The following is a 24,495-nucleotide window of genomic DNA, read 5'->3' on the forward strand; positions in this document are numbered from 1 at the left end:
GAAACAAATCTGCTCTCAGAAGCAATCTTCCACATCAACTACAAAGAGGCAACGCTACCCCATGGAAGATTCATTTCAAGAAAAGTCAGCGAGAATGGATTTTCAAAGGTATAAAATGATTGCAGATCATTTAAAGACAAAAAAAGGGACAAATTTGCTTTTCAGTCTCATTGGAACAGTTTCCCACATCACAGTGCAGGTAGGGTTACCCCACTTCCAGAAAAAGAGGTGGTTTGGCCAATCTTAGCAAGGAGATACAAAATAGAACTGAACATGAGTATCTGCTGTGAGTAAATAAATCCCAGATCCCAAATTAAAGTCCTTTATTTGAGAGTCATGCCAGATGCCCTAGCTTTCATATTTTTACTCTTAAACAACATGAAGCAGATTCTTAACATCAGGAAGCAGATTCTTAAAGTGTCCCAGCCCTTCCCAGACACACAGAGGAATACTCCACCTAGGTAAGAATTGCACTACTTACCATCTTGGATCTGTACAAACTCCAAGCAAATATCAGTTGCAAGAGAAGCCTGGTACACCTTATCCCATTTGTGGAAAGATTCCCAAGGGAGTAATTAGATATTATGCAGAGAAGCAACACCATCTTTGCTTTTTTGTAAAATCTTTCGTTAATCTAGACTATTAGTTTTTATCACTGGGAAAAATCCTCAAAATCATTTCCAGTGTGCCCTCTCTGATACAGACATAGCTCTTTTTCCTTTCACCATGACAGCTCTCCACACTATGCTGCACTTCCATCCCCAGTCATCTCGCCGTACCTACCTTTGCTGTGTCATTGTCATAATCAAAAGTGATGTCTCATCACTAATCAAAGGCAAGTTTGGCAGAATGCTTTCTGGTGTTCTTGTATCTTAAAATGGGACACCATCCACTAACTTCCTTTTTACTTTCCTTTATTATCTGCAAGACTCCTCACCATGTAATCCAATTAATTCAAACTGTCTGAAAAATCCAGAATGCAAACAATGCATTTTCATTTTGCTTGCCCCTTCTCCCAGATCACTAAAAGCTTCATAGTCCCAATGCCATTTCCCCCCATGCATCTACAGCTAGCTTCATCCTAGAGAGTCTTATCCTGGTTGCTGAGACTGGCTAGTACCAGGAGAAGAGCTTCTATTCCACAGAAGCTGCTAAATAAGAGAACAGAGAAGGAGAAGGAGCATAGGAGAACCACAAACAGAAAACCTGAAACCTAGCCAGCGTCCTTAACCATTCAAGAGCATACCTCAGGAAACCCAAGAAAACTACATCAATACATACTCAAGCATCCTATATTCCAGAGTCAACTTGTCTTCTCCTTTGACAGTGACCTACTTCATCCCACAAGGGATGGGACATTATATAAATCCTATAAATGTAAACGTGCCAATGAAAGACTGGAGCACTTTATTTACTGGCAGCGACACCAGCTGCATGAGGAGCCAAGGTGCTCCACCAGTGTCAACACACTCATAGTAAAATACTCCTGTAATGCAAACCATGGAGGCACCAGAATTGTGCAGAATGGGACCATGTTTTCTGCCTACTGCTTCACTGAACTTCACAAAGTTTTGATGTTCCTTTCCCCGTTTGTATTCATTCAACTCCATTTTCCCCCTCAGATGGCTCAAAGTCCCATCTGGTCCTTCAACAGATGCATGCCCGTCTGACAGCTGCCACCAGGGCAGATTTTCTAACTCCGCAAATGACCTGGTGAACAATCCCAGCGTGGGGCCACAAGGCTCCCAAGTCTCTGCTTTGGTGAGCTGGTAAAACCTCACAAGTCCAACAGCAGAGGTCTTCCTATTCAAAACTTTTGCCAGCCATGGCCCAATTCAAGACAAGGTTTCTTCTACACTTGAATGAAAGTGCTGGCACATAATGAAGATGCAAGACAGCAGTGAGATGAAGAGCCTACCAGGTAAGACCAGGCCTGGTGCTGCTCTCTGGCACTGCAAGAGGGACTCGGGCCAGCTAACCTGATGTACTAAAGCATCTCCAGGGGAGAAACCAGCCGCTTCTTCCCTCATGTTCAGCAGCTGAGAACATTGCTCTTCTCATTCGTCCCTGCAGCAGTTGTGAGGGCACTGTTGAGAGCATGCACAAAGGAAAGCACGAAGAGCATAGCTCTGGAAACCTCTGGAGCATGCCAGAGATCCCATCTCCTGCACGCAACACCACAATCAAGAGAAGCAAGAATCTCTTTGTCTAGACTTCAAAAATATCTTTTCATAGAACCAAATAAATTAAAAAAGCTTTTCTTACTGCAGTTAATTTAAAATTCAGATGGGAGCAGGAGAAATGCACGTGATTTTGAGAACAATTACAAAAAGGTATAAAACCTAACTAATGTGGCCAAGGATTTATTTTATGCATGTGAAAGATAAGCAGGGGAAAAAAAATCTTTGAAAACAAGAGCTCATCATAATTTGGCTGATCTTCACTGACAGATTTTTAAATACTTATGGACCATATTCCATTGCTAGATAAAATTCTACAGTTTCATATTAAATTACTATATACCATCTGCCAACACTATAAAACAGAAGTACTACAAAGCACCAGAAATACAGAAGCTATCATATTCCCTCTCCTCCTCAGGTTTCTTACTTCTCTTATTGAATTACTCCCTTCTAATAACATGTAAAAAAAAAATAGTTGTAGTTATCAGTCCTATTCTAATTAATTACCTACCTTTAGGTACGTAAGAATCAACTTAATTCTTGATCTCCACAGGCCTGCCACCCTTCTTCCCTGGAAGAGTCCCATCTCTAACTGCTTTCTCCTTTGGTGGCATCTTTTAAAGATGACTTTGTGAACAGCGGTAGTAGTCTATACCATGTAACAGTGGTGACTGGGAGGTCTTAAGAACCAGTCACTTTATCTTCTTGGTTCCTCAGAAGACAGAAGTGCCACCTGCACTCCCTCCCACAGCCACAAGACAACTGCTATATGCCCGCTGTTTCAAGAAAAGGTTCAAAGCCGCAAATCTAAATAGGTCCCATAGTCAGACCAACATGCAAATAACACAGATCTTAGAGAGAAACAGTGATTAATACACTTTTCTTCTTGTGTTCCCCAATGACTGACTTCTCTTGAGGAGCACACTCTTGAGAACTTTCCCCCCCTCTCCCCAGACACGCTGAGGAGACAGGGATGGTGCCTGCACACCTCCCGCTGCACTGGGGCATCCAGGAAGGGCAGCTCCCGAAATTCCAAAGTCGCAGAGCCTACAGTGACAACACCCACAGCCTCGCTGGATCCTGCTGTTCCTTCTCAAGAGGGAAAGTTGTCAAACACATTGAGGTAATACGGTAGTACCTCCACATCGCAATGCAAACAACAACTTTGCTTTCTTATTATTCACTGCTTGTCATGGCCTATGAATTCATGTGGAAGCAAGGATAGTATGGGCCAAATTTTCAAACACTTGTCTTCATTAAAGAACAAATAAAGTCATACCACCTCATTATAGTCATTTTACATGACATTTCTTCACAGAACTATGCCGTATCACTTAGATACAGAAAATCTGCTGTAAACCACTGCTGTCATTTGGCAGTGTCATTACCTTTTAAGTTCAGAAATTAACATCCTAAATTGCCTCTCTTATGACATGCACCACTGCCTGATACTCAAGTTCTAGTTACGTTTGGCATTAAAATTTGGGGAATAAAATACAAAGAAAATGACAGGTATTTTTAGTCCGATCCCTACAAATCCAGATACCTACCATATTAATACATAAAAACCCCGTAGCTTTACCATTTTCATTTTATGTTACAAATTTGAGATGTCTATATTAAATTTTGAAATCTTAATTCCTGGGCTATTTCAGTAATTTGCAAAAAAAACCCACCCTGAAAGCAGAAACTAGTACAGTGATGCTGGGGTTTGATTTGGTTTGTTAAATGTCAGGCCCATAACACAGTGTTTGATTAAAGTCACGTGTGCTTCAGCAAAGGCAGTCCTAATGTGAATACAACTTCATGCCTTAACTGCAGCGGGACTTTCTCAATGGAACAGGTACAATAATCCCAGGTGACTGTGGGGTCTCTTTACAGTAAATTGACACCACAGAGCGCCAGAATTGGCCGCGGGAGGTCTGCCCCCGCCCAGCATCACACTGCCAGCCCAGGGACTCCTGCACTGCTGCCCCCCGGGATGCAGCCACAGAGGATGGAAACTAGAGCAGAGACACAGCCATCACATCGCCACATTTGCTGACCCCCAGATACCATACCCCAACGTGTCAATGGTTATTACTTCTAATCACCCAAGGAAGTCCAAATATATTCAGCTATAAGCATAGCACACACCAGCCCAAAAGCAAACGAGTGCAAAGGTCATTCCTGGTTTCACTGAGTGCGTTCAGAAGCAAAAGTTTTGGCAACTTTCTAATAAGAAGATCTCACTGTCCTTGTAGGAAACAAGTAGTAGTCTTGCAGGTATGTTACAAGCCAGACAGCAAGGTAATCCAGCACTGCCTGTCTTGGTTTTCTTATCAGGAAAATTTGAACAAAATAGACATCATTAATATGCATGAGTAACCTGCATAATTTTACAGACAGCAGGTTTCATGCAAAATGCTATTTGTACAGTCTGGTCTGACAAGTTATTAACTACCAGTTGTTGATAGAAATATTAGCATAATGTTCAAGACTTCTGACTTTCATCATCTCAATCAGGAAAACAGTAAATACCTTTTTCCAAAACAATAACTAGGTATTTATTTCCTTTCAAAATAATAAAAAAAAACCCAGCCTTTTCTCAGTAGCTATAAGCAGTCTCTTGCAGGAGAGTCAAAAGCCTCCCAAAGAGGCATTGTATTTTCTTATTCCTACAAACGATCAGGATTTAAGAGACATCATTTAATGCTGTCACTGAGGCTGACAGCATTACAGCTTTTTTGCAATTTGAAAACTTCAGACTCTGGGCTGTCATGCCAGCACCTTTATCAACCATCATCTTTTCTGAAGTGTTTTTAAGAAATTAAAAAATCCCAACCAAATCAAACACAAACAAACCAACCACTCGAGGCTTTCTTTCATATTGAATTGCACAGGAGGCAATGAAAATGTAAGGAGATTGTATTTGCAAAACGAAAAAAGGACTTCACACTTCCCATTACGAATTGCTATAAACGGCCCGAGCTGAGCTACTGGTGCCCCCGTGTGTTTAAGTAAGATTTTACTGTTCTCTGATGCATGGTACAATAGTCCTGAAATCTGCATTATACACATATTGCCTTCCCCTCCCCCCCAAAAAAACTTAAATACTGGAACAAACCTATAAACATGCAAGGAAAGAAAAAAAAAACCAACCCAAATCCCACATGTGGTCTCTTACTTTGTAAATTCCCTGCCAGGCAGGAAAAATAACTTCTATGTTTTTGAAATGTTAAAGGTATTTATTTATTTTATTCTTTTGTTTTATATTAACATAGCTACAGCCTCCTTCTTGTCTGAAGAAAACCTGAACAAAACCCAGTTGTGTTTGTACAGTATTTTAGTGATAAACCTAAATAGTAACTACTGAGACACAGCCACTCATTAAAAATTCCTTTTGCTTTTATATGTTTTTTCCCCTCTTTTTGTAGCTACTGCTAAGTGACTCCAATATAGTTTTCCAAAATGATAAATTAACAAGGAGTGTGAATATTATTAGAGGAATTAAAGTAGTTAATATGGGTTTATTACTTTTAGGAATCGGGGTGGGGGGTGCAGAAAGAAAATCTATTAAGTGGTCAGCAAAAACCAGCTGCTCCTAAGATACTACCTTGGGTGTTAAAAACATCTTTGCTTGACACTCATCACGTAGGATGTTTGGCTTCTGCCTTGGTGACACGCCATGCACCATCTGCCAGCTGCGGTACACAAGTACAGGGAATCAGCCAGCAAATTCCCATTTTTGTGACGTATTTATCCTGTGAACTGCTTCCACCCCGCTAACAGAACCCTAGCATACTCACGCTGCCTCTGCACCTCCCTGCGGGCTTGGGGCAGGGAAGCCATCCCTCCAGGCAGCTCTGCCACTGAGAGAGAAAAGCCACAGCTCCCACAGTCCTCTGGATCCCTGAGCTGTCCTTGGATTACACACAGCATGAACATCATTGTAATTTCTTGGTAGACTAAATTCTTTATCAGGCATTTTCCAGACCCCTCCTATTTTAGCAGCTTGATCTGAGGTAACAGGTAAATTGACAAATGCAAAGGGAAAGAAAAGCAAAAAAATCAACCCATGCATTTATAGATTTCAACATAAGAAAAGGCATTAACTTCTTCGAATTAACAAACTATACTTTTTTTTCTGTCCACCAACAAGAAAACCATTGGGTCACTTAGGAGAGAGAAAACATGTTGCTAAATGTATTTTCTGAAGTGTCCACCTTTTAGTTGTCTTTGGTACAGAGCAAGTTTATGAGTTCATGTACTACAGCCAAGGCAGCTTCATGCTGCTTTTTTTGGCCGGGGGGGGGGGGGTGGGGAGCAGGTGGGGAGAGACCACGTATAGTTCCTTGCGACACATCCACCTTCTGGTTTTTAGCATTTTTAAGTCAAAATATGACAATTAACACCAGAAAAAATGTAGATAGCAGAGATGGAAAATGGGCATAATTAGGAAATCTACTTATGAACTAGCCTCAATAGTCTTTCAGTTACACATAACATTATTGAGATCTTAATTCAGCTGGAAAAGTTTATTATAATAATCACTCAAATTCGCAAACACTTCATTACAATCACACTGCTAGTATAAACTTGTCTATATTATGGCAGCCTAATTTTTTTTCCAAATTCCAAAACCACAGAAATTAATTTTTCCTGACAACACCTCATTTGCAAGTGTACACATATAATGGGTGAACACTTGGCCTTTTGAAAATCATGGGTACTTCTGCAATCCTGGCTCAGCTGAAGCTGATGGCATCCACAGCTATCAACACTGCTGCAGGTCTGCACCGCTAGGGCAGTTCTGACAAAAACATTTCGTTAAGACAGACAATTTTCTGCAGGAAAATATTAAAGTTACTAAGCTCCAATTGATAAAGCTTTTTCTGCTGAGATGCAGTATCTGGTCAGAATGAGAAACAGACGCACTCCAGAACCGTCAGGGGGTTGATGATGAAGATGGTGGCATGGGATGAACCAGGCTTTCAACTGTCTGCACTGGTCACTGCAACCTACAGTCTGAAAAATGGCTGGAAGTCAACACTCTGGCTGCTCAGAACTTCTCATAAATAATAAAAGTTCCATACCCAATTCTACCCTGTGCTATTGTCAGGTGAAATTTCCCAGCAAAAACAGCTCCTCAGGAGAGTACTTAGTGAATTACCACTTTGCTGTGATGGTATTTAGGATGAAAACCCTATTTTGCTGTGACATATTCTAATTATCATTAAACCTCTTTCTTCCTTTCCCCCTTAGTTTTCCCTTCTGTTATCTTGTAGATTCTTTTTAAGCACTGGCACACAAAATTGTTAGCCAGTGATAACAGTGTAGCTGTGTGATGGAAAACCTATTGCTGAATCCTTCAGAATCTGAAACCTTGTACTGATGTACTCTAAAAACACATGCAGTTGGTTTTTCTATAGCTCAACCATAAATTACTTACAATCCACATGGATACCACTGGGAACACCAGTCACAAGTCCTCTCTCAATCCCTCTCAACAGTCCTGTCAGCCATCTGTACTACAGGCACTGGGTTTTTTGCTTAAACATCACAACCCACAACACCATTTCTTGTGCTGCTCGGTTCACCTCCTTGAGCATTGGCCAAGAAGTATCCGAGACACCAGCAAGCTGTAAGAGCTCACCACCACCAGAAACATTCTTCCAGAAAGTCCTGCAGGTCTGTTTAGCAGAGCAGAGACTGGAGCTTTCTCCTCTGAGGAAATTCTCTTTCTACATCACGTGACAGAATTTCACAAAATATGTGTGTAAGAGCCAGCCTGCCCCCTCCCCCAAACCACAAAAAAAACCAAAAAAACACCAGTATGGAAAGGTCACAGTGTTTTTACTACACTGAGCATGACACTTCATCTGCCTGTAATGGGTCAAAGCCTCACGGGCCTCGTGCAAATGCCTCCTGTCCTCATTCCTCACCAGAGGACATGGTCCTTGCCTGAATCCAGTTTCTACTATGTTTTGTTCAGAAAACAGTTTGACTAGAGCCACTGGGAGGTCAGGAGTGTCAGTGTGTCAGTCCCCTGGCAATAAGCGAGTAGTGGGCAGACTGTGGGGAAAATGGTAAAACCTGCAGTTTTTCAGGCGGATGCCATCTGTGGAAGCATTATGTATGGAAACCTCTTACAGAATTAGATGGTTTTTAATAAATATCTTACTATGCCATTTTAGCAGTTCGGTTTCCAAAGTAGACATCTAATAGAAAATCAAACCCATTATGCAGGTTTTTTTCCCCAAATCACACACAAATAGATATCCAAAGAGGATAAAACAGAGCATTGTTAACTGATTAGTAATTCATATTTTAAATTCTGAAGTCTTTCAGAATGTAATAACTAAAATCATTGGTACAGTGTGAAATGCAAAATTTTTTGGATTAGCTATCCTGTAATTCATGGTCTATACTTAAAGATGAACTCATGGTGAAAATTTACTGAATTATCTGTACTTTTTTAAAAAGCAGTATGAGGAAAATATTGTGTAGAATGATGTCACACCATATTCATCTTGTAACTGGAACCAACACTTTCCAAACACTTTCTTAAATGTTTGACGTAAAGCTGTGATTTGCATGTCTATTTCTACACTGATTGACAGCATTCACCTCACAAGGCTTTTTTGCTTTTGAAGAAATTTCTCAGTAGGCTGTTAAAAATCTAGATAGACTTGAAAATACAGAAAAGTCCTCATCTGATCAAGAAGAGAATGTTAAATATGATAAATAAACTAGATTTATCACCTTTCAGTTTTACTCTCTTACATACACAGAAGGTATTTTTATTTTTAAAAAGGGAGAAAAAAAAAAGAAGGGGAAGGGGGGCAGAATAAAATAATTAAAAAGAGGTTCGTCCAACCTGCTTTTTGTGGAAGACTGCATGGATGACTAGAAAACGAGTATTCTTCAAGTCTCACAAGCACCAGAAAGTTTTGACACTTAAAAGAACAGATCCTTAATCTGGTTTTGCTAACGCTGTAATTGGAAAGTAATGGCAAACAGCTGAAAAACTATTTGTCAGAGATCCAGATTTGCTTATCTTTTCTATAGTTAAAAAAAAAAAAGTCTGGGGGGAAAAAGGGAGGAGGTGGAGAGTAAAATTACTCGCTTCTGCCAGTCTGTCCCAACTTCGTTACACACAGACACTCATGAAGGAGAAGAAAAGGGCACAGACCAAGTTTTACTCCTTAAAACTAATCTCTGCCATCTAAGTTTGCAGAAAAGCATATGTCCATCGAAGTTTCTTTAGAAAATACATAAACTTAGGCCTGCACTTATTTCATAGAAATGCCTATTCAGCTTTAATCCTCTCCTTAGCCTCCATTAAGGCAATTGTGTCTCTTTAGCTAGGACAGTCTTGATCTGAATGGAGACAAAATAAAGGGCACAGACTTAACAGCTGTGGAGACGTTCTATGCTGTGTCAAATCAGTTTAATTCTGAGAGAAGGGTTGAGAGTTTCCGCTTTGTTTTATGCGCACACAAACTATAGTATTTGAAGTTGCACACCTTCAACCTTTTGCTGTAATCCCAAAACAAAAGCCAGTTTATTACAATTCTTGCAGCATTATCCTAATCCCCTAACATTTGAGCCAGATATTTCAGATTGTTTGCATAGTTCCGAGATTGATTCCAACGACCAGAAGCACTGGCCAAAAAACCACGAACCTGAGCCCAGAGTATTCATCACAGCGACACAGTATGGAGGTGCTACTTGTGGACACAGGGAGAGGAGCACCTGTGTCCTTGCACCTCTTGCAGCTGCAGCCCTGCGCGCTCCAGCACGGGTCCTGTCCCGCAGAGGGCTGCACAACATTCTGCAGCATGTAGGAAGAACCCCCTGTATAAGGTTTCTCCCTTTACCTCACATGACACCACAAACATTTGATCTCTTCTGGTCTGCAAATGTTTCTAAAAATCCATGAGATTTGGGCTCTACAGCTCACATTTGTTTCACATGAAACATGTATGCGATGTATTTATATGCACTATTGAGGAAGAATTTAGTAAACCCATTGTTCTGAGGTACTACAGACCAGGGACTTCTAAAACAACATGACTTTTTCCACAAAGCCTGTACATTAAAAAAACCCACTACTTCTTCTGCCAAAATCATTACATTAATGAAGGTAAAAAGATGAATGATGATATTAAAACAAAGATCAGGAAACAACATGGTGAAGTCATCCATGATTTTAAACTCAGAATATTCTGCATCTACACGCAAAACAATGATTATTACCAAAGGATACTAATAAATAAATTAATCATAATTCAAAGTAGAAACTAGCTACCTTCAATGCTCTGTGGACCAACTAGATTCATAGCCTGGTGTGCTGGATATTCTACCCGCGGTCTGGCAATGCCCAGTTGCTCCATAACCCCATGGAGGAGTCTCTGTATATCTGCTTCAGACACCCTGTCCGGGGTCCTGGGGCTATGGCTAAAAGGTGAAGCCAACCCAAACACCAGCAGAAACATCATGTTACAAAGCAAAGCAGTTGTCATGGTGGAAGCCACTTTTATCCTGTGAAAAAGAAAGGAATTTGATTATAAATGACAGTGAGGAAAAAAGTCCAGTTAACACATGCTGGAAGTAACTCCTATCTTACTCCTGCACACCACAGGTTACTACTACGGCTTCTAGGGGCAGCTAGGAATCTAGCCAGCTGGAAACTAGGGGGCGGGAGGAAGGAGTGGGGCAAAGAGTGTGGATAGGTTCTTCTCCTATAACATAACATTAAGTAGCAAACTGCAGAAGTCAATTCTCCGATTTGCATTTGCCCATAACATTCATTAACGGTCACTGCAAACAAAATGGGTCTGCTGTTTCACTTAACGGCAATATCCCGCCCCCCCACCCCCCCGCCGCCATTTATTATGCTGTTTTATAGACCTCTGGGCTCAAGGCAAAGAAGTCTTAAGCCAGGAAACATGTTTTCCAAGCCCTGTTCTTATATTGCCTGAAAAATGAATCACCAGAAATTGCTGAACGTCCTGGACTATATTTTATTTGTACATTAAGACAAGAGGCTCCCCACTTCACATGCACCATCTTCCCCACCTGAAGCAAGTAAGTTTAATGTGTTTCCTTAAATCTTTTTCACTAAATGGCTGCACAGTATGGTTTAGGGGCACACACATACACACACACACACACAAAACAACCACCCCAAACCAACAAATAAAAAAGCCACCCAACCGGTATCAAACCAACCAAGCACCACTTACTGCCCTCTTTGAGAGGATGAATGTTAATCAGAATGCTTGTGCCTTAAAGCTCCTTCTCCCCTCACATCCGAGAATAATTACAATGCTTCCAATCCCTTGGGAAAACAAAAACAAACAAAAAAAAACCACAAAACAAAACAAAACAAAAAACCAAACACAAAGCCCTCGAGTCCCTGTTGTCGCCCTTGCACACGCAGCCGCCCGGTTTCTCCACGCCAGACGTTCAAGGCCGCCCCCCCCCAGCTCCGGCCGCCCCCCGCAAGGCACGTGCGTGCCCCTCCGCGTTCTTCAGCCATTTTTGCCTCCGCGCCGCAATCACCCCGGTCCCGCCGCCGGCCGCCTGCAGGGGGGCTGCAGGGGGGGCAGCCGCCTCCCGCTGCCTGCGGGGCACGCAAGCCCGCTTCCCACAGAATAGTCCCCCTTAACGTGCAGGCGCGCAGGGCTGCCCCTGCACCGCGCCCGTGGGAAGCCGGACCGTAACCCCTCGCCTCCCCCCGGGGCAGCCCAGCGGCGGCACGGAGCCCCCCAGCGCCGGGCCGGGCCGGGCCGGGCCGGGCCTCCCCCGCGCCGCGCCGCACTCACCTCCCGCTCCCGGCGCGGCTCTGCGGGTGCGGCCCTCCGCGCCCGCGCATCCTCCGTGCGCATCCGCCGTGCGCAGCCACGGCCCCGCGCCCCGCCCGCTGCCCGGGCACCTGCCACGGCTCCCTGCGCTGGGTGCCGGGGGGGAGGTGGGGGGCGCGGGGGGTGTGTGTGGCGTGGTGCGGGGAGGGGGGGGATAGTCAGGATCTCCCTTTTCAGCTGAACACAACAGCTGAAAAACAAACGGAACGTCGTTGATGGATTAACGGTTACAGAAATATTAGGTATCCCTAGGATTGTGTCCGGCTTCCCACTGCAGTTTCTCTCCCCAGAATAACATCATCAATGATTTACTTACGGTATGATTGTGTTACCTAACTGCAGGTTTACAGGGTAACAACATGGCAACCATCTCCAAGTGCTCGGAGGTAAAGGTCTGCAGGTTAAGCAGATCTATCTACATCACCCGTAGCAGAGGTTAACAAAAAGACAACCATAAAAGGATCTTGCCAAATGAAGCCTGTCATTTAATAGTGCTTGGCAAAACGCTAATTTCTAAAGGCTGTTTTATGTAACACATCTTCACTGCTACTGAGGTGAACGTGACATGTTCCATTTTAGGAGAACTACCACCAGAAAAGCTCTTGAGATTATACCCCATAAACTACAACAGATCCCTGAGCTACGCTCTCACGTCTAGAGTAGTCCCTCATGTTTCTGGCCTCTAGTACATTTTACACATCTGTACCTTGCAGGATTAAGCAGTTGGGATCTCCATCGAGAATCTGGTGCTTCTAATCTTTCTCCAAAATACGATCGACTTTATGTAAACAGATGTGTGCCTAAATGTTCTGTAAAACCTCCACCAACAGCCTACAGCTTTCTTTGACCACCTTTCCTAGTGTTTAAGGGTTGGTTTGTCTGGCCTCTACCAAAATCTCCCTTTCTGATGATGAAGCCCACTGGTTCAAGAGCAATTTACAATGACGATCAAAAATATCCGTGACACATCACCAAAGCTACATTAGAGTTCAAAACCTAGGTACACATTAACAGAAAAAATCTCAAGTCTTGCTCTTTCAAGGAGGAACTGATGTGACAGCTCACTATTACAGACGGAGTCAGATCCCTTTTTCTTCCTCATGACGTTGCCTTTATTGTCTTCTGCCCTATTTCCATCTCCCACCTCCTTGTACCAGCTGCAGCAGCTGGCACTTTGCTGAGCCTTGTTTACCTCAGTGAAATGATGCAAATCGTGGTGCTGTGGTGCCCACATCCAGCCATCTGCCAGCACCAGCTGAAGGCAGAGGGTAGGAACATGTTGCTGAGCAGGGAGAAGCAGCTTCCTCTTCAGATGGAAGTGAACCATCACATTGGCTCCCTTATTTCATGGAACCAAGGCTTCCCATATTTAACCACAACACCAAACAATCCTGTTAAGACCCTCTCCTGGCTGTGTCCCTAGTGCTAGATCTTAATAACGTAGCAACAGTGAAGCAGCTCAGCTGGGCTGACCCAGGTGGGAGGTTTCCGCCAAATCACTGAGTGGAACTAGTTCAGTGGTCCTGGACTAGGAACCTGGACAACCTTAGGAGGCAGGCCTGCGCAAACCTCATGAAGTTCAACAACGCCAAGTGCAAGGCCCTGCACATGAGTTTGGGCAATCCCAAGCACAAATAAAGGCTGGACAGAGAATGGGTTGAGAGCAACCCTGACAAGAAAGACTTGAGGGTGTTGGTTGATGAGAAGCTCAACAGGACCCGGCGATGTGCATTTGTAGCCCAGAAGGCCAACCAAATCCTGGGCTGCATCAAAAGAAGCATGGCCAGCAGGCCAAGGGAGGCAACTCTCCCATCTACGCTGCTTTTGCAAGACACCACCTGCAGCACTGTGTTCATTTCCAGAGCCCCCAACCCAAGAAGGACATGGACATGTTAGACCAACTCCAGAGGAGGACCATGAAAGGGAAGGATGATCAGAGGGCTGGAGGATCTCTCCTATGAAGACAGGCTGAGAGTTGGGATTGTTCAGCCTGAAGAAGAGAAGGCTCTGGGAAGACCTTAGAGCAGCCTTCCTGTACCTATAGGGGCCTACAAGAAAGCTGGAGAGGGACTTTTTACAAGGGCATGTAGTGACAGGACAAGGGCGAATGGCTTTAAACTGAAAGAGGGTAGATTTGGTATTAGGGAGAAATTCTTCACTATGAGAGTGGTGAGGCACTGGACCAGGTCTTTAAAGGTCTTTTCCAAGCCAAACTGTTCTATAGGTGGAGAAGGAGGCAGGGAACAGAAAGCAAGCAGAACTACTTCTTTTGTTAACATATCATTCAAGAAAATCAGAAGCCTACTTCTGCTAAATTAGGTTGCACCTTGCCTTTTGCTAGTTATGAGCATCACCAACACTTACCTAAGATGAACAAAAAAGAGAGCCAGAATAGAATCTCTTCTGACTTAAGTATTTTCACACTTACTCATTTTGATGTGCATAGTCTGCACATAACAACATAATCTAAATTTCTAAGAACAGGCTCAGAAAAAGAAGAAAACCAATGGTTTTATTAAAACCAAAAGTATCCAGTGCTTTCAGCTTTTACATTTTGCCAACAAGCAATTTGCACATACAGAAAGCTAATGAACAGTTTCAAGTGTTTACTCTTAAATAAATTTACAACTGATGACAGACAGTTTTAATTCCGAGAGATGTAAACATTTGCTTGTGCAAATCAACTTTTAAACATACTATGGCTTCTTACATTTGTCTCTTGCAACACTATCAACATCTAAAACCTGCTTCTGCACCACCTAGTTAACACTATGCTATTGCTTTAAAATAAGTTAAAACCTTCCTTACATATTAAGATAAAACAATTTACTGCTTACAACAAATTACTTGGTACCTATTGCAGAACACATTGCTGGATGAATTTTTAAGACTTTTCACTTCTTGAATGAACTGCGTATTTTATTTTCCATGTGTTCCAATAATTCTCCAGTGTACATATGTCAAAATTTACCTATTCAACAAGAAAAATATGCTCCCAACTTACTTCAACAGAAATAAAAAAAAATTGTCTCAGAAGTAGAGCTGGTGTAAGGTCCAATTTAAATATCAAAGTAGTGCTACAATACACTTAAAACTAACAAGTAAATAAATTTAACTACCAGTACTCCACATCACACATTTCTTTCACAAATGTGAAAGAAAAAAACCAAACAAATTTCTTTCACAATTGTTTTAAGCGTCTGAGAATTTTTTTTAAAAAACTTGGTACTTAGTCCAATACTGCAAAAATTTGGGCGATTCAGCATGTTTTTAGAAGCTGAGATAACTAAATATGAGCTCTAACACAAACATTTGTAAAGACAGGGGTTTTTTTTGTTTTAGAAGTCAAATTAATTTGGGTGAACTGACTATCGTTTATAAGAGTTTCAGAGTAAATGAAGAAAACCGACATAAAACAAAGTGTTATTCGTACAAGTCCATGACTCAGTTACAAAAATAAATCAAAAATACCAAATTAGAGCTAAAAAAATAATCATACAAATTTAGATTTTCCAAATATTAACCAAGTTACAATAAGCCCATTTAGCAATCATATTAATCTTACAAGTCTACTGGTTTTTGCAGCTGGTAGCAGTTTCACTTTAGATATTGGATTCTTTGGAGAGCCTCTATAACGAATCTTTCTTTCCCAGAGCATTTCTTGTGATTGTAGATTTTTCTAGGCCAGCCCCTAAAATATTTATGTTTGCATTAACTTTTAAACTGGATTTCACCATTTCATGATTGGTTAGATCTTCTAGAACAGATTTTGATGGATGAACAGTCACTTTCTGCTCATGAATTCCAGCGGTTCCGACAGAAGCATCAGGCTTGTCTGATGGACTTAACGGCCTGCAGCATGATTTGGATGTTATGTCTAGCTGCTTATGAGATACAGAAACTTGGTCATACATACTTTCACTCCTTAGCAGTAAAGCCACAGAATTATTCGAGGGCTTTTCTGTGCAGGAGAATAGTGCAGAATCATAGCTCAAAGATTTAACAAGTGATGAACCATCACTTGCTTTAAGCAGCTGAGATTTTACACACCGTCTGTTAGCCTCCAGTAAGGAATTCATTCTTTTTACAGACTGTCTAACAGGAGTACGTTGAAACTTAAGAGGTGGTTTAGTTTTGCTTGCAGAACAACTTGGATCATTTAATGAAAGCTTGTTGAACCACTGTATGTGGTCAGAAACCTTTCCATGGTCTGAAACAGTTGATGTTTTAGTTAAAGTTTCATGAGAATTTTCACTTTGCAAGTATTGGTTGCCACCTTCGTTTTGTGATTTAGGCAACTGCAAAATAGAAAGCTGTCCTGCCACAGAAAGTTTAGCCGCATCTTCTTCCAAATTACAGCATTTTACCATACAGTTTTCAGCTGTTTGTGAGTGTGTTAATTCTACTTCCTCTTTTCTTCCAAAGGAATCTAATTTGTTGAAGTCATCTGTTGATGAACCATTCTGAACAGTCAGCTTGTCTTCCCTGGCCAGTACTTCAGGCACATGAAGTTCAGTTACATTTTTTATATCTGGTTTTGAGACCTGAAGTTCAATCTCAATAGAAGTTTTGAAGTTTTTCTCTAAAACTTTAATTTCATCTTTTTTTGATTGCTGTTTATCAATAGCGTAAGATTGATTACATTGGTACAGCAGCTCTCTGGATTTTGTATTTGCTAGATCTTCAGAAACTTCTTCAGCTAACAATTCTTTCTCTGGACTAAGCCCTGTGAGACACAGAGTTTCATTTAATGTTCTACCTGCTATGCCTGAGAAGGAAGATACCGTATCACCTATCAAATTGTGAAGATTACTTCCAGATGCAGAGAAGGCTTGCTTAACTTTCAGTAATGTTTCTGCAGTTGAATTATTTTCCTCTTCACAAAGCAAAAGTTCTAAGCTGTTGTCTTGTTTGCTTACAGTTGTGGATTTGAATTCATCTGTAATTCGGTGGCTTTCCAAATACCAGAACAGACTCTGAAGAAGCTATTCCTGTTTCAGGATGTCCTGGCAGAATTCCCTCGTTCCCGCTGATCACCTGAGAATCTCTAACAGTAGGACTATTCCATGACATTCGGTGAACTACTTTATTGTGATACTTTGGTGTTAGCAAGTTTTCTTCTGACTTGCTCACTTTTTTTGAACCTTAAAATAAATACCACACAGTGTTTAGAAATAATGTCTTGCAATTTTCATGATCATTTAGGCAAATTCTTGCTAAAAAAACCCTAATTATCAAAGCAGCACTGAATTTAAAGATGCCATTATTCCCTTAAGTTTCAGAGATGTGAGGAAAGGTTGTAATATTAAGAACTGAATTCACGTATCTCATCATGTGTAACTAACAGAATGACTAAATACACTAGAAACACAAGCCTGTCCTAAATTTTTTTTCCCCAGAAGTCACAACGTCCAAGTAACTTTTGTCCTACTAGCTAGGAGCACTTTTAATCCGATTGCTTTTATACCTTTATCCGTAAAGTTACTTTTGCTTTACAAAAGCAAGTTTTTCCCCATCTAATATATTCTGTTAGATACCTACCTTTCTTGCTGAGTTTTTCATTGACAAATTGGCTGAAGATACATCTCTATTTGCACATTCAGTTCTGCTTTCCAAACCTTGTTGACTTGCAAGACGCCTTCCAATATTTTCAGATCTATTACCAACCGTACATCCTGATACAACATTCTTGAACAAACAAAAGAGGTTACTTTCATTTAGACCTGTGATATGGAATCTCATTTACAAAGGAACCTCCAGAAAAGGCTATGCAAATCAGCCATAGCAGCCTTTTCTTGACCATACATTATTTTCCCTTGATTCTCTGTAGATCTAGGTAGGGAACAACCCACCTGCAATAAGGTAGTTTAACCACACTGAACATAAGGCTTCTGTGCATAGACTTGGTAATATCAAAATTTCAGGAGCTGAGAGACCTACAGATCACAAGTGTCATGGGTTGACCCCAGCTGGCAGGTAAGCTCCCCTCCAGCTGCTTGCTCACTCCCCCCAAGTCCCCAGCAGGATGAAGGAGAAAATGGGAAAGGCAAAAGGAACAGGGAGGGGATGAGGACTGATGACATAAGAATCACCTGCAAGCCAAAGCAATCACTCATGACAAGTGGGCAGAGGCCCAGCCAGCCCCTGAACAGTGTCTACTTTATAAAAAGTCCTCCCAACACAGTTTTACTGGTGAGCATGCCATATAATGGCATGGAATAATTCCTTGGTCAATTCAGTCAGCTGTCCCCTCCTCCAGCCTCTTGGCCCAATCTCAGCTGAACCCAGTACAAGCTGATCAGTTACTGTTATGAAAATAAACCTAGGGCTTCTTGTACTTGATAGCAGGTCCAGTTATGCTGTGATCCCTCTATAACCAAGGAAGTCCCTCCTGCGACTGAAAAGTGGTGCCCAAAACTTTGCACAGTAACAAGGAGACTGGAAGCAGAATACTTACCATTTCTCTGTTGCTTTTCCCCAAACCAAACTTCAAGCGTAATGATCTACGAACCATTTCTTTTCGGCTAATCTTTGGAGAAAAACAACCTGTCTTTCCTGATTCAGCCCTGGGAGAAAAGAGGGGAAGAAGTGCCACACAAAAAACTATTTAGGAGGGAAATGAGAACATACTGATATTCATGGTTACTTCTTCTATTGCCTTCTTGCCAAGCTTTTTTAATAGGCACAGGAGGCTACTATACCAGATCTTATTTTATTTTGAGCTCCATTTTTTCCACATTGGAAGATTACTATAAAAATACGGTATGTTTTGAACACCAAAAAAGGTGATTTTAAAAGACAGACTGAGATTTTACACATCGTTAGTCAAGGGGTCGAGACCTAAAGATAAATTGGAAAGGTAGTTTCTGAGAGTTAAGGCAAATTACCTGTGTAATTTTTTCCTTGTATGTCTTTTACTTCTTCTGTTCCCTGTACTAGACAGAAGATTTTCACCACCAGTTGAAGGAGACAGTGAAGTCTGTGATGACTCGAGAGACCGCACAAGGACTTGCTTCAAACTGAACTACAGGAACAACGTAACATTTACATGACCTTAAAACAGTCACATTTTTTCAGATGAAGAGTTCACAGTTAATTCAATAAAAATAGTTTTTTAAACAGCACAGGTTTGTTTGCTCTTTTTGTGGAGTGCTGGCTTGAAATCACTTTGACTTCCACTTTTATTTAATAGTATATGAAGCTATTGCTTGTAGCACACATTGAAGTGGCTGGATTGCAATTAATTGCATGCTACCAGTATCACTACCTCAATTAAGTTTCCACACTGCTATCATCAGATCAGTTCTTCAGATTTCAGAACAAGAAAAATTAGATTCAATCTTAGTATTTTTAGCAGTGTGCTTTTTTACATACCTAGCCAGAACAGTTAAAAACAATAAATGAAGAGCTGCTACTCTACTAAATTTTTTTATAAAATAGATGCATTACTACCGTCTTCAGAAAATGCCATTGCTTTGGTTTGCTTATCTGTAGAACAAGAATTTCATGGTGTGCATGAAATGATTTAAGAAAAAAATCCATGAAGTTTTACACCACTCAGTTTTGAGGGGGAAAAAAAAAAAATTGATCTTCAGGCAAAACAAACATAGCCAATCTAGAAATTTCTTTTTACTCTAACTTCAGTTGACAGCACATTAAGGAACCAAACAAAACTCAAGCAGGATTTCCAGATGAGCCTGACAGTTGGAAGCACTAACAGAATGAAGTGGTATTAAAGTATTGTCAAACTACAGTAGAACTTTTTCTATAGAATTTTGAGATTATTTAGCATCTAGAATCCAATCACCTCTTGTTTTCTCAAGAAAGAGCCTTTATAATAGCAACAATTACATTTCACAGAGTTAAGACCAGTCATTCAAGTATTTAGGAGACTGAAGGAGGCTACAACTTTCAAAACATTGGAAGCACAGGTAGTTTTCATGGATTTGTGTGCTAAGACGAATGTGAGTATACCTAGGTGATATAGAGGGTCTGAAAAGATAAAAGGACATCAGGACTGCAGATTTGAGAGATTAATATAACAGAAAACAAGAAAATTTTGCCAATTTTGCCTTTGCTCAATCCATGTAACATTATCGTCACTGATGACCATAGACTATTTACTAAGATGGGCAAGTAGTGCAAGACACACTGTTAAAGTGAAGATTATCAATGACTGTCTAACAAGAACAGAAGACTGCACATATAAATGAAAAGCCATAAACAACGACTTCAAGCAGCAAGGAAAAAAATGAAGGCACTGTACCTGAAGCTGGCGTTGAGCTGCTGTTAAAAATGGCGCTTGGTAACAACTCAAAAGCAAAACTATGCTTAAAAGATCGTCTTTTCTTGCTGGACAAGCCCTGAGAGCAATCAGTTGGAAGTTTACGCTTGGTACTTGGAGTAAGAACAATTGGAGTCATCGATGAAAGGACTGAAATTTAAAAAAAAAACAAAAAAAAAACAACCAAACACAAATTTGAAATAAACAGCCTAAAAGATCAAGAGTTTATTGGAATATAAACAGTAGTTTGGTTTTTTAAACTCCAAAAGAAAATTGTTGTAAAAGTTTAGCTAAAGTGCATGCATTTTGAACAGGCAAAGCAATTTGTACAGCTTAAGGTTTGTTTTCTTTATTTTGAGTACCAGAAAGGAAAATCCAAAACCACACATTAATAAAATATAGGTATTAGAAGAGAAAACAAAAGAGCTATAGTCATATTCTGGAGGTTTAAGAGACAGAATGAGATTAAAAGAATTTCAGTCCTGGAAATTCATTCCCAAGATGATAAAATGCTGCACCTACTGCACTGAAGCCTTAGTGTGCATTAGATAAAAAAGCACAAGTTCAGTTGTGTAATCCTAGAACCACACAGCCCACTGCTGCAGTGATCGTAGCTGCTCAAAGAACTAATGTAAATGCAGTATCTTCAGTAAATATGTAGCTATATTCAAAGTTTTAAACAATTTAAACATAGTCACGTTATCTTCAACTAAGTTTAGTTCTTCAGTTAAAAAAGTTTGTGGATATAGTTGACAAATCCAGAAGATACTGCATGGGCTTTATGTAGGTACAAATACACCAATACCTACCGCTTCTGTCTTGCTGAGGTGTAGTGGAGGGGTGTTCTGTTAGATTTAAATTTATTCAATGCTCCACTAACAAATATCTGAATGCAAGACACACCGAGCAATCAAATTTAAATATGAAGTTTGTCTTGCTCTATTTTCAACTCAAGTTTAACTTGGATTCTTTCACACAGAAATAAAACAATTGTTTAAACTGATTTGCTTTATGTAAAGAAAACTACCGTCCAACATAGTTTTTGTTGCTTCCACAACAGGTGAAAAGTTCTACTTTCCTTGAGGGAAAATAAAAAATAAAAATCATGCACAGACAACAGAAGTTTCTTGTAGAAAATTCTACTGGTCATTGTAAAATCATATGCCTTCTAATTTCTTGTAGCAAACCTAGAAGGCATCCATTGAAGTCTTTCTCACAGATTTTCTCACTTACTGGAAGTCATCGCAAAGCTGAGAAAGCTCTTAGAGCTTTGAAGTCAGGCCCGAACAGAAACATGAAATTTTTGGTCTTGCAAAGAAATAATGTACAACTTTTCTGTGAGCTATGTTTTTTTGTTTGTTTGTTTTGGGGTACTGTGTACTGTTTTTCTTAAATACAAAATTAAACCCAGAAGAATATATGCATGAAATTTTACTGGTTTCCTGCTTTTAAAATGTGTAAAATGGAAGTGTGTTTAAATGCTGTTGCAACCTACAGTTGTATGTCCATGTGCTCACAGCAAAGTTTAGAGCAAACTACACACCTGTGGTAATACTTTTATGGTGTTTGGTAGATCAGCAGTTTTTTAAAAAATATAAATCTTGAAAATAGATGAAGTTTAGTAATACTATGTTTTACTACATCTGGAGAAAGAGTAGGAGCTGCCTACTACCAGAACCTATTCCTCAGAATTAACAAATTCTAGCTAACTACTTCTCAAAATTTAACATTCCAAAACTTTATCACTTTACAAGCACAGGATGAGCTCTATCCTTCAGAGTGGAAAAAGCATATTACTCAAAAAAAAAACCCAACAAAAAAACCCAAAAAACCCATGCCTTGGCTGAAGATACACAACAATAAAACCTTAATTTAATTGCTGTCTGGTTTAATATTCCAGGTACATATGCTAAAGACATACGATAGTTTTATAGCAATCAGTGTTATAGTGGATTTGACTCAAGTCAAGCATATGTATTCCACGGTATTTCCTCAAGAGAATGCAGAACAGAGAAGATACCATTGATTATCTATACTTGCAAAACAAAACACCACAAACAAGAAAAACCAAACCCTACTGAATAGCTAAAATGCAGAAAGAAAAAAAAAAAAAGAGAAAACAAACCACGATATCAGAGCACACAGTCCAATTCAGAGTTACACTTCAAAACAAGTATTAGTGAATAATTCAAAACACACATGCTATTTATATCCTTGCTTTCTGATGACCCGATTTAAATTATGTACTACCTTTGAGTGTTGAAGTATAACTTCAAAACTAGCAAACAAAAACCAACCAAACAAAAAAAAAATCTTTATCAGCTTCTGCAACAGGATCTGAAGTTAACTCAACAAAAAGTGGAACATTAATCTGGCTTCACAAATCCAAACACATATATGGTATAGTCAACAGACACTAGAATAAACTCAGAGTAAATATACAATAAAGTGATGTGATTACTGAAGTCTTATACAGATTTTGCAAGTCAAATCCAACAAATTTCACCGCATCTATTCTGCTTGTGGAAGAAGGAAGTGCTTAGGGTCAACATACTTGAAGTCTCAAAGTATTCTATTTTAGTTGCGAAAACTTTCACACAATATACCTACCCCCAACACTTGCGGTGCCTCCTCTTCTTAGATTCACCGAGAGATTCATTCTCACTGTCTTCGTGGCCCCACAGTGAGGGAGTAGACTGAAAGGCATCAACACCTAACATTGCAGGAATTTTTCCAAGATAAAATCTGGTACTTGTCCTGAAATAGTTGACAAATATATATATTTTAGTTATTTAAAAAATTAAGAGAAAAACTGTATACCAGTATGTACATTTCAATAAACATTTATCATCTTACCAATTTCTGCTGCATGGTCAATAAATGTTTGCACAACAGCTGCTTGCAAGCGAATTTTTTTTCTGTACTGGCAGACTCTTCCTCATTTTCATTTGAGTGCAAGAGATTGGGAGCAAAAATCACTGCCAGATTACTGCTATCCATTCTGTTTCATTGGATCTTAAAAAGAAAAAGGGTTTTTGGTTTTTTGTTTTTGCTTTGTTTGTTTGTTTTGCACCATTATCAGGACATAAACAGCAGAGAGAGAAAAGACAAATAACACAAACATAGATGAAAAAAAATAAATACACAGTCATTCACCTGAGTCCTTACATACTAAGATTAATGCATAGACTTATGCACCTCAGGCTGTGTGGACTATGCTACTGAAATCAAGAGGTGTTAGACCCCAGCTAGTTTTGAGGAATGCAAGGTATCAGTTAGATTAGTTAACTTTATCAGTCTCTCCTTTGCTTTCCAAAGAATAAGGAATACAACTATGAAAGAATGGAATAAAGTCAAGTCTCCAGCAAAATAAAGTTTCATAAAGAAAACACTTTGGATTTATGAGAGAAGAGACCATGACTGAATTCTAGTGAATGACTGCAGGTAAGAAAGTTTAAAGTCACAAACCACTCGCAGAAAGTTACAGCCGTTGCTGGAAAGGGAATTCCTTAAAGGAACTGGGAGCTGTTTAAAAGCACTGACTTTACACTGACCTTAGGGACACAGTTCTCAGAAAGTTGAAAAAGTATCTCAAAGCTTCAATTGTTCCATCAGCCATCAAACATGACAGCAACACAGTCGCAGTTTTCTTCTCATTTCCTAGCTGCTGAGCTTTGAAAAGCCCTTCCTGCAGGTGAGGTGGAAGGATGGGTTCTGGCAACTCTCTAAAGAACTGTTTAAGAAGCCCTGCAACATCACATGGCAGTGCAGCTGAGAGGCAGTTTTCACCTTGATCCAGTTTACTCTGAAATTGTTCATCAGAAACACAGTTTGAAGTCTTCAACATACTGTCAGATTTCTAAGTTTAGGCATTATGCTCTAGCCCATATCAGAAAAGTTACATCTTCCCCATTTTTAGTTTCAGCTTTGTCACATTTTACCCAACTACATTATCTACAAAGGCACTGATGATATTGTCAGACCACGTGCGTTAATTCATAGCTTTACACCATGTATGCATCCTTCTGGGAAAACACTGCTAAAGAAATATCCTCACAGCATCCAGTGTGCATAACTACTAACAAGTTTGTTCAGTCATGACTGTATTCTTGCCATCTGGAAAGCCAGAAAATTCCAGGGGGTGCAGGGGGTGGGTGGGAAATGAGGTTTGTCAGTT

At 40.2% G+C, this 24,495-nt stretch overlaps 1 protein-coding gene across 1 annotated transcript in view; it reads right to left on the minus strand.

The window, feature by feature from the left end:
• Positions 1-24,495, minus strand: part of LOC119150895 (rho GTPase-activating protein 11A) — a 47,794-nt gene that overhangs the window by 19,870 nt on the left and 3,429 nt on the right. Inside the window, 10 exon segments of the mRNA XM_037394006.1 lie at positions 10,477-10,709; positions 18,922-19,058; positions 20,296-20,468; positions 21,128-21,158; positions 21,160-21,204; positions 22,925-23,046; positions 23,049-23,075; positions 23,175-23,240; positions 23,243-23,333; positions 23,869-24,123. Of these exon segments, the coding sequence (XP_037249903.1) occupies positions 10,477-10,709; positions 18,922-19,058; positions 20,296-20,468; positions 21,128-21,158; positions 21,160-21,204; positions 22,925-23,046; positions 23,049-23,075; positions 23,175-23,240; positions 23,243-23,333; positions 23,869-24,123 (1,180 nt within the window).

This window comes from Falco rusticolus, chromosome 7 (assembly GCF_015220075.1).
Source record: "Falco rusticolus isolate bFalRus1 chromosome 7, bFalRus1.pri, whole genome shotgun sequence".
Taxonomy (NCBI): domain Eukaryota; kingdom Metazoa; phylum Chordata; class Aves; order Falconiformes; family Falconidae; genus Falco; species Falco rusticolus.